The 11,728-nt window shown below is 42.5% G+C and overlaps 1 protein-coding gene across 2 annotated transcripts in view; it reads left to right on the forward strand.

Annotated features, from left to right (window-relative positions):
• Positions 1 to 11,343, forward strand: part of LOC133624099 (neurexin-3a-like) — a 180,868-nt gene extending 169,525 nt beyond the window's left edge. For both annotated transcript variants that reach the window (XM_061987717.1, XM_072916154.1), the window contains one exon: positions 10,639 to 11,343. In XM_061987717.1, the coding sequence (XP_061843701.1) occupies positions 10,639 to 10,937 (299 nt within the window). In that variant the 3' untranslated portion in view covers positions 10,938 to 11,343. The remainder of the gene's footprint in view (positions 1 to 10,638) is intronic.
• Positions 11,344 to 11,728: the final 385 nt, after the last annotated feature.

Here is an 11,728-nt window from a genome sequence, read left to right on the forward strand (position 1 = left end):
ATGTTTGAGCGTGGTATTCGTTATGGACAATCTGTGACAAGCACAAAAGTCCAATAACAAAACACCACTTGGGTTCAGATCCGGGCGGCCATTCTTCCCAATCACGCCTCTCCAGGTTTCTCTGTCGTTGCCAACATGAGCGTTGAAGTCCCCCAATAGGACAAGGGAATCACCCGGGGAAGCACTTTCCAGTACTCCCTCGAGTGTATCCAAAAAGGGTGGGTACTCTGATCTGCTGTTTGGTGCGTAAGCACAAACAACAGTCAGGACCCGTCCCCCCACCCGAAGGCGGAGGGAAGCTACCCTGTCGTCCACCGGTTTGAACTCCAACGTGCAGGCTTTGAGCCGGGGAAAAACAAGAATTTCCACCCCATCTCGTCACCTCTCACTGCGTGCAACGCCAGTGTGGAAGAGAGTCCAGCCTTTCTCGAGAGGACTGGTTCCAGAGCCCTTGCTGTGCGTCGAGGTGAGTCCGACTATATCCAGCCGGAACTTCTCTACCTCGCGCACTAGCTCAGGCTCCTTCCCCCCCAGCGAGGTGACGTTCCACGTCCCAAGAGCTAGCTTATGTAGCCGAGTATCAGACCGCCCAGCTCACAATGCACCCGACCTCTATGGGCCCTCCCATGAGTGGTGCGCCCATTGGTGGGGTGACCCACGTTCCCTCTTCGGGCTGTGCCCGGCCGGGCCCCATGGGGACAGGCCCAGCCACCAGGCGCTTGCCATCGTGCCCCAACTCCGGGCCTGGCTCCAGAGGGGGGCCCCGGTGACCCGCGTCCCGTCGAGGGAAATCTGAGTCCTTGTTGTTGCATTCTCATAGAAGTCTTCGAGCTGCTCTTTGTCTGATCCCTCACCTAGGACCTGTTTGTCTTGGGAGACCCTAACAGGGGGCATAGAAGCCCCCGGACAACATAGCTCCTAGGATCATTGGGACACGCAAACTCCTCTACCACGATAAGGTGGCAGCTCAGAAAACCCATTCCTCTCAAATATTGTTGACAATTCTGTGTTAGTGAGCATTTCTTCTTTGCCAAGATAATCCATCTCACCTCACAGGTGTGGCACATCAAGATGCATGATTATTGCACAGGTGTGCCTCAGGCTGCCACGATAAAATGTGCAGTTTTATCACGCAGCACAAAAAGCACAGACTGTGGCAAGTTTTGAGGAAGCGTTCAGTTGGCATGCTGACTGCAGGAATGTCCACCAGAGCTGTAGAATGTTCTTTTCTCTACCGTAAGCTCTCTCCAAAGGCATTATAGAGAATTTGGCAGCCTCACAACCGCAGACCACGTGTAACCACACCGACCCAGGACCTCCACGATCGTCTGAGACCAGCCACCCGGACAGCTGCTGCGACTATCGGTTCGCATAACCAAATCATTTCTGCGCAAACTGCGAGGAACCCTCGGAGGCTCGTCGTCTTCATCGGGGTCTCGAGCGGACTGCAGTTCATCTTCGTGGTCCACTCCAGTGGATTATCTTGGCAGAGAAGAAATGCTCACTAACACAGATTTAGCCAGAACAATATTTGAGAGGAATGGGTCTTTTGTGTTGAGTTCAACTCCTGAAAAATGGGAGCGAAAACAAAAGTGTTGCATTTCTATTTGTGTTCAGTGTAGTGAAGTATTGAGCGAAGGCTGAGAGTATTTACATACTTGGGATTTTTTGTCATTTGTTTTGTACTTTATTTGTTTTAATACATTTACAAAATAGAAAAAGAAATAAAACTTCACATTGTCATGATGGGGTATTGTGTGTAGAATTTTGAGGACAAAATGAATGTATTCCATTTTGGAATAAGTCTCCAACATAACAGAATGTGGAAAAAGTGTGACTATTTTTTTGTAGTTTTTAAGTTGGTAGCGAGTGGATTTTCCAAGTTGTACTTCCTGTACAGGTAAGATGCGAGATGTAGCACCTGTGAGCAAGGCTACTACTTCCTCTATGTTATTCTGCACGGCACGGCATGTAAACCATGTTTTTTTTTACTTGCATCGTTATGATGATAGTATATATGATAGTATATATCTGTATCATGAATCAATTTAAGTGGACCCCGACTTAAACAAGTGGAAAAACGTACTGAGGTGTTACCATTTAGTCTACTAATAAAAGTCTCAATCAATCGATCAATCAATCAGCCGCCTGGTACTAGCAGTTTTTGAATGTTTAGAAGGCACATAGAAGAGCAAGAGGTATGTTCTTGTCTCACAGAAGGATTGTGAATGACGGGCGAAATAAAACGCAATAAAAAAGTGCAGTTCCCTTGTAAGTAGATGCTCTTCCTGCTCATGTTGACATTTGCAAAGGTCCGTCCAATGAACTCATGCATATTTCCTGAAGAAAACCCCAAGAATTGCATGGCTAAAAAGTTGCAGTTTAGGGTTTGTCAGAGCTGTCAGTGTTAGACTTCTTTCTGTAGATGGGCATGTATATGCTCATTGTTTGTATATCATGGGCATGTATATGCTCATTGTTTGTATATCCCATCCCTTCCTTACAGCCAAAAGCTCTAGTGCCGCCCGACCGCCTCGTTCTGCCTTTACATGGACATGGCAACTGACTTACACACTCACCCTCATCAGCACCATTTCCTATGTAACATCTTCATAGGCCCCGCCCCTTCTTCACCTGCTCCCTCGTCTTAGAAGTCATTCTGCTCCACGGGAGTCTAGTAATAATAACACTGGAACGGGAATAGATTTGAGCTATGTCCATTTTTTCTTTTTCTTTTGTAAAAACAAGACAGAAATGATTTATCCAGAGAAATCTAAGAAGAGAAGGATGGTGTTTATTTTTCTGTTGTGTGGCGTGGATGTGTGTGCTGTTGCCTCCTGTACTGTCATGTTGATACAAGTGGATATCCATTATACAACTTTTATTTTCTATATCCTTTTCTTTCCTGACAAATTCATGCGGGCAAAATGTCGATGTAAGTTGACGACTCACCTCTCCTTCGATTGTTTGCCACTGATGCAGTTTCAAGCTCAGCCTGCGACGCTACAGGGTCTCCCTAAAGTCTTCTCCTACTAAACAATACAGCATTCTATCACATCCTCCTACTAAATAATACTGCATTCTTTCAGGGATGCAGAAATAAATGCATTCAATCAAAAAAATGTTCAAAACTTCCCTGTCTGACAGTCTGACTAGAAAATTGCATTTTTGTTCAAATATTGGCCATTTTTTTCTACTTAATTATGATTAATCCAAATTTGAAAGTGTATTCACCGATTTTCTGGACGATAAGCCACTACTTTTTTCCCACACTTTGCACCCTGCGGCTTATACAAAGGTGCAGCTTATCTGTTTATTGTTCTTCGCTAACGGCTAAATTATGAACTGAGCCGCTACTTTTTTCCCAAACTTTGAACCCTGCGGCTTATACAGAGGTGCAGCTTATCTATAAATTTTTGGGATGGAATGGATGAGGCAAAGAAATCAAACAAGTGCTAAAATGATCCACTTTCAGAGACTGTTCAACCAAGTGTTGACAAAGTAAAAGGAATAAATACTACAACATGAATACATCATTTTTCAGGGATGCAGAAATAAATGCATTCAATCAAAAACATTTGTAAAAACTTCCCTGTTTGACATTCTGACTACAAAATTGCATTTTTCTTAAAATATTGACCTTTTTTTAGCTTTATTTTTAAATTATGCAAATAAGTAATTACCTCTACTTAATTATGATTAATCCAAATTTGAAAGTGTATTTACCCATTTTCTGGACGATAAGCCGCTACTGTTTTCCCAAGCTTTGAACCCTGCGGCTTATACAGAGGTGCAGCTTATCTATGGATTTTTCTTCGCTAACGGCTAAATTATGAACTGGATGAGGCAAAGAAATCAAACAAGTGCTTAAATGATCCACTTTAAGAGACTGTTCAACCAAGTGTTGACAAAGTGCAAGGAAAAAGAGTCCTGGTAAACATCTTGAACCCAGCCGTGTTGCAGGCACCGTTTGAAAATAAATACGTAAATAAACATTTACAAAATTGCATTTCACAAATATACGATTTATATCTGCGGCTTAGAGTCCGGTGCAGGTAATATATGAATTTATTTTATTTGACTTTTGCAAAAACTTGTGGGTGCGGTCGTAGTACCGGTGCGGTTTATAGTCCGGAAAGTAGAATAATGTGATGCCATGTTCTGGTTGTATTGGATGTGACTTTTGGGACGCCCTGTACACAGAAACTTAACATGTAGAGAGGAAGTACACAGAAACTTAACATGTAGAGAGGAAGTACACAGAAACTTAACATGTAGAGAGGATGTACACAAAAAGAAAACATGTAGAGAGGATGAGTGAAACAAAGTTTTCATGTAAAACTTCCAAATGAAATGCAGAACTTGAAAAGATGTTTGGACTGAGACCTACTTAACATTTTGCTATGGTTTGCCTGCGCAAGTTTAAAGTTTATAAACTGCATCATTGACAAGTTTGTTGACATTTTCAATTGAATGATTCTTCAACAATGTTTCATTATTTGAAATGGAATAAAGTGTGACTTATAGCGTTGTGTACTTGTGAATGTATATGTGGGTGTGACCAGCACGTCTTGCAATGTCAATGGCAGTTTCAACGCTCACTTTACCCAAACCTGCTGGACAAGACCAGGCTTTGCTACACTTCCCCATTTTACGCCCATATTTGTTTGAATACGTTACAAATGTTCAGTTCCATTTCCAATGTCGCGCTTCATACTCTTGCTTTCCATGCGTCTAAACAAGAAAATTGTTTTATTTGGCCCTCTGTTTATCTTTTTTTAATGACAAAGTAAAGCCAATTCATTTTTCATATTTTAAGAGGCTCATTGACACTAATGTCCAAATGTGTCATAGCACACAAGAATACTCATCAATGAGTATTCTTTGGTCATCCAACTACGTCTAACATGCTGATTTTAACCTTCAAAAAAGACAATTTACTGGTAACGTTGACATTTGTGGGGCCATGTGGCCATGTTTACCCTTTGTGGAGACATTTGTGGGGACATGTGGCCATGTTTACCCTTTTATGAGGCCATATTTACCCTTTGATGCATTGATCAAAGTGGGGGAAACAATTGAAGACGTTTTTCTACGTACAAAGTCTGAAGTACTTTTATCAACAACAGTGAAAAACATCAATTCATGTGGGGATGCTAAATCTTGTCACATATATACAGTATAGATATACGCACTGTAGTCCAAGCCATGACAAAAAAAATTTAACTTTGAAAGTTTACATTTGCATGAATACGTTTGATAAAAAGCTGAACCCTTGGAAATGAGGACAAAGTCCAATGTTTTCATGTCCATAACTTTTTGACAACTGATTGTGAAGAGCGTGGAAAATGGTCGTCGGCACACGTGCTAACTGGTTGTCCAGGACTTGGCAAGTAAATGTTGCATTATATTAGTATGACCCGGGAGAAAATACGATTACAATGGTACCTCGGTTATAGTTGGTAGTCCGTTCAAAAAGGTGTAATTGTACAAAAAAACAAACCAATTTTCCCCATAAGAAATCATGTCAATCCAATTCATGTAAAAAGGTATAAATGAACATTAACATTTAACATCTCTTTTATTTGTATTTAAGACTTGCATTGGCGAAGACGGCAATTAGCAGAAAGGACACTTTTTGTACTACCTTTTTTTATTAAGGTGCTGGTACTTCTTTGGCCCCTATGGTGGCTTATTTTGCAGTCCTACTCAATAATAATATTTAAAAAAGCACAGAGACTGAATCAATCAATTATTTGTTTGGGTAATTAATTCCACAATTCAAAGTTACTTTTAAATTTAAAAGAAAATCATATGGCCTTTTTTTCTTGTTTTCTTCCAGCATTTATTGTTGTTTTTAACTTGCTGCTCAGTGGCCTAGTGGTTAGAGTTAGGTCGTGAGTTCAAACCCCGGCCGAGTCATACCAAAGACTCTAAAAATGGGAGCCATTACCTCCCTGCTTGGCACTCAGCATCAAGGCTTGGAATTAGGGGTTAAATCACCAAAAATGATTCCCAGGTGCGGCCACTGCTGCTGCTCACTGCTCCCCTCACCTGCTGCTCCCCTTTTTAACTTTGTTACCTCGTATAAGCAAGTTTATCTTTTAGCCAATTCCTAGAAGCTCGAACACTTTGAGATTTCTCTGGAATGTAAGTGTATTACAAAAAAAAAATATTATTATTATTATTATTATAAGCAAACAGAATGTACGATAAAAGAGATGAAATCGAGGTTTGGAAAAGTGTGGTGTCTAAAAAGCAAAGTCCCAAAGCTGACTCCCGCAAACATAAATGTTATTATCGCTCAATGCTCGGGTTAATTTGATTCATTTTGCGTATTCTAAGTGATGTTTAATGAGGAATCTGGTCTGGTGTCCTTCTGGTGAGGAATTGTTAAAAGGTGAGCTTTAAAGTGACTTTGTTCTGCCATTGACATGGTATCAACCGTTTCTTTGTTACAGAGCTGCTCTAGTCACCGTCTAGCTCATTTGGATTTGGCCACTGATTTGTTCCTCAAGCAAAAGATGACTTAGTATTTGGTGGCCAACCCCTTCTTTCTCAAAATCCCATGTCAGACCATTTTTCGTAGTTGGTCGCCAGGATTACACAAATCTTAGGAGAGATTTTGGTCCACTCATCTTTACGGAGACTCTCCAAATTCTGACACTTTTAAAGCTTTCACTTACATAAAGTTTCAGCTCCAGCCCTAGAATTTCTATGGAATGAAGTTCTGGAGACAAGGCAGGCCACTCCAGGATTCTGCAGGGATTCTTCTTGAGCCACTCCTTTGTTGCTTTGGTTCATAAAAAGCTCCTTCGGGCCAGGATGGTGTCTTTCCATCCTGCCTAAAAGTCTTCAACAAGCCTCTGGAAATGTGTGAAGTCCCATGCTGCTGTAAATGCTAATATCCCAGTCTCCATGAGATGTGACATCTCAGGACACAGTTACTCGGACATTTACGGTCATTAAGTTTTAGAAACCACCTGTTGGACCTGCAAACAAGACAAACAGGTTTCAGTGTATAATGGGGAACATGGAGAACACAAGGATCATGTTTGTGGACTTAAGCTTTCCGTTCTTCTCCTCTGAACTCCTTCAGCTCAAGTGGGTCTACAGCTTCCTAACTGAGAGTGACAAACAGGTGAGACTTGGAGAAACAACTTCACACAGTTAGCACCCAAGGATGTGTGTCGTCTCTCAAATCCTCTCCTCCTACACAAACGACTGTATCCTAGCCCAACCGGTTGTCAAGCCACTAAAGTTTATACATAAAACAACAGTCATGGTTCTCATCAAAGATGGCTAAACACGTCCCAGACAGTGGAGATGACGATGGATTCCAGGAAACATCCTCACCACTCCTACCCTTTATTGTGACCAACCACATTGTGCCAAAGGTCAAATCATTCAAGTTTCCTGGGAACTACTATTACTCAGGACCTGAAGTGGACAACAAACATCCACTCCTTGCCCTACAAGTCCCTGCAGAGGGTACACTTTCTGCGGCTTCTCCGGAAGCACAAAGAAAGGCCAATGCCGTGCTAATCTGTCATCCAACACACGTCAATGGTTTGGTGCTCCAAGAAAAAGGAGCAAACAAAGACTGTAATGTACAGTAAGGGCTGCAGATAGGATTATCAGTGCCCCCCTACTCAGGACTTGGATGGTTGAAGAACCAAGACAGGGGCAGGCAAGATCCTCTTCCAGTGTGGTGGGCGATACAGAATACTGCACTGCAACAAAAACATTACAAAAAGCTAATTTGCTCATAAACAAGCCCATGAACAGGTAACCAACATATTGTCAGCAATTTTTAGCATATAGCACACATCTCCACATTTTTCTCGGCACTCGTCAATGTAGCATTCTGGCCCCTCCGATATATAAGTTTAGCATACATAATTTTTTTATAATCATTTTCCTCACTTTTCTCAGAATCATCCATAGCTCAAGGGTGAAATCTGGTACAGCGCTCCGGAGCAGTGGTCCCCAACCATCGATCCATGATGCATTTGCTACTGGGTCGCACAGAAACATAAACAACTCAGAAACAACCACATTTTCTCCGACTTAACTTTTGTCTTTACCACTAGACACACCGATAAGCTTGTTCAACGGTACATGTGACAATAATATCAAATATAGAATGTAAATGTGCAAGATTGCAGTCAAAGGCTAATTTCCATCTGCAGTCCCCGGCAGATTGATGGTACTCTATATACCATCACATCGCAAAGCAACGAGTCCAGGGATCCCGCTAATTCAGTGTTAAGGTGAGTTATATTTTACATGCGCTTATTTTTGCTGTATTCATCTGCCACACGTGGACGGCCAGTCCGTTAAACCGGTCCCTGGTCCAAAAAAGGTAAGGGACCCCTGCTCTTGAGCGAAGCCAATGAAATGTCTTACGTTTCTTCCAAAATAGCAAGCATTCTGACCCTAACATATATTAGCCCTAACCCTTCATCAAGAAGCTTGGTGAGACTACTCTTGGAAGCATAATTACAAGATGGAAAAAATACAAGATCTCACTATTACTTAGAGGCCCAAGCTTGATTTCAGTTGTGTGGGTTAAACTTGAGTCCGGGAGAGGTGAGGGACCATCCCAGAATTACAAAGAAGAAGCTTGTTAATTTATCAATTTCAAGGGAGCTTGGACCACAGTCACCAATAAAAAATAATGATTACATACTTGTAGTCAGTGTTTGGAGGCGGAAACATTGTACTTTGGGATTGTTTCCTTGCTAAGGGCACAGGAAGACTTCCCCGCATTGAACCAGGCCATTGACTGTAGAATCTTGGACAAGATCCTGCTGGCCTCAGCCAAAACACTGATGATGGCTCTTCCAGCATGACAATGACCCAAACCATAAAGCCAAGGCTACAAAGGAGTGGCTCAAGAACAAGCACGTTGAAATCCTGGAGTGCTCTCACCAGTCTCTGGACCTTCATCCTAAAACTTTCTATATTCTATATTTGATATTATTACGAAGCAACCACGTCAAAACATGTTTCGGGAAAGAGAAGTGGCCCAAAATCCTTCTGATGTGCAACCTTTGGCAACAAGAAACCTCTGTGCCTGCCAACAAGGGTTTCTCCATCAAGAACTAGTAATGTTTTGCCTGGGGATCAAGTACTTATCTCAAATTCTCTCCGATATTCTCTCCTGTTTAAGTCAATCAAAAACGGTTTGTCTTTGCAGAGGTCATTCATTACATGCCCACACTCAAGGTTATTATTCCTGAAAACTCACACAAATGTGATCTACCAGGTCTGACAGTTCTCAGTGTTTAGAATTCATAATGTATGGAGTATTGTTAGAATACCATTCCTATAATTGTACTGTACTACTTTGTAAGTGTAGTGGTAGTATTAGGTTGATTTGGGACAATCGCACCTTCAATTCACATCCAGATACACCATGAATGAATGCAAGAATGAAATAGGCTTCAGCCTCCCTACGACCCCGGGAGGAACAAGCGCTAGAAAATGGATGGATGAATGGATGGATGGAAGTTGGACATTGACTACTCCATGTGGCCAGGTTGAGCACTGAGCAGCTTTGCTACGTTGGCATTAGGCCCGTTAATCACCAAATGACCCCTCAGCTCTGTATCAGAGAAATAGTTGTGTAACTATCTCTGTTGTATGGTGAGAAACCAGCAAGAGGTTTAAGGTCTTTGGAGAGCCATTGGATGATAAATCTGCCATGATTCATGTCTGGATCGTTTGCAGTTATTTACAATTTAATTGGAACATTTCCTACGAGACTACTTGCTGAGATTGCTAGAGCTGATTGGACATTTCACTTCTCTGGCTCGTCCTAACATTTTCTTAAGCCTTTTGAAAATTGCACCAAACTGTGGATTGAAATCTGCGGCTTGATAACATTTTGATTTGGCAGTTTTTTCAACGTGCTGTGCCAAGTTTTTTGTTTTTTTTTAGTTAGCGATTATAAGGCATCACGATAGACATGCCTCCACCTAACATTCTGGATGTCTGTGTTGAACCCAGGAGCTGACTTAGTCACCCCAGTTCTAGAGGATCCAATAGTACACCCCTTTGTCGATCCTCGTGCTCCCTTCATTCCCACTCCCTCAACCCACCAACCACTCCTCACCATTACTGAGACCACCAAAGAGGCCCTGTCCAAGGCCACTGAGGCGGGGGCACCGTGCTTGTTGGACCGAGGCAGCGATGATTGTGATGATGATGATGGCTTGGCGATGTCGGGGTATGGCTCTGGGGAAGAGTTCAAGTCTAACCAGCGCTCTACCACTGATGAAGATTTTTACAACACCTTCTCCTTGGTAACACTAAGACCTTGTCCACGTCTGGCTTTGAAGGTGGCTACTCACCCAGGACTTTTAGACATACACTTCAGTCTCCAGACGCAGTAGGACTATCACTACCGCCATACCGCAAAAAACGCCAGAGCCGCACCACCGCCACCTCTGCCTTTACCACCACCCTCCACAATGCACCCGCCGAATATCCGAATGGGAAAATGAATAATCGCTAGCTAAAACATCTGCCAGACCTAGAGTTGCTTCCATTGTCCACATCGTTTGAGGTAGACGGCACCCAGCTGAGGGGCCCATGATTAACCTCCAACCGTGTTCCGTAATATACCCACAGCACTTCCCACAGAACCAGGCGTCAGGCCGGGGCCTTCAGAAGTGGTCCGGGAATCAAGCAGCACCACCGGGATGGTCATCGGAATTGTGGCGGCCGCTGCCCTGTGCATCCTCATCCTTCTTTATGCCATGTATAAGTACAGGAACAGGGACGAAGGCTCCTACCAGGTGGACGAGAGCAGGAACTACATAACCAACTCAGCTGTACAGAGCAACGGTGCTGTCATGAAGGACAAACAGCACAGCTTGAAAGGCAGCAATAAGAAGCAGAAGAACAAGGATAAGGAGTATTACGTCTGAGAGAGAGGGAGAACTGACCAATGATGGTATTATTTGGATCCTTGGCTGTGCTGACAAGAGGAACTGATGACATGTACTATAATATTAAAGCACACTTACATACTGAGGAGGCAACTTTAGAGACCTTACTCTTCTATCTGGTCAGAGACATTAGAGGTATGTCCCTGCTCCATCTAAGAGACTTTTAGAGATCCTTGACATTCAAACACAAACCTTCTTTTGTACGGTGACAAGAAGCCTCACGAGCTCAGCATGTAAGCAAGGCGTACGTAGTGCTTATCAAGATGGGCTCAGGCATACAATAAAAAAAAAACGAATATGTATGGTTTATAAATACTAGATGTGGTGTCTTCTCTATTTTTGCTTTGAGCAAAATCAAAAGTGAGGTGAGAAAAAGAAGAAGAAAACATGCAAATGGACAGAAGTTGCAGTGAAATTTTATTCCGTACAATTATTCTGATTGTCAATCACACTTTGTCTCAAAAAGTGTTCTCTTGAGGAAAAAAAAGCAAATGATTGTAAAATGCATGTCATCCTAACTTACAGTACAACAGTGTTTCAAATGATGCCCAACGGGTCTTCGTCGGAGAACCCAGGCCCTCCCCGGTCTTTGGACGAGCCCAAATGGGATCTCTCAAATAGGTTCTAATCTTTTTGCAAAACTCTACCTTAGATCAGTGTTCTCTTTTTCTACCAAGGAGTGGGGAGGAACACAAATGCAGTACTAAAACATTGTTCACACAAGTAATGGTGAAAGTGTCAATATGTATCTATGGTCACAGTCAACTGTG

This window comes from Nerophis lumbriciformis, linkage group LG26 (assembly GCF_033978685.3).
Source record: "Nerophis lumbriciformis linkage group LG26, RoL_Nlum_v2.1, whole genome shotgun sequence".
Classification (NCBI taxonomy): domain Eukaryota; kingdom Metazoa; phylum Chordata; class Actinopteri; order Syngnathiformes; family Syngnathidae; genus Nerophis; species Nerophis lumbriciformis.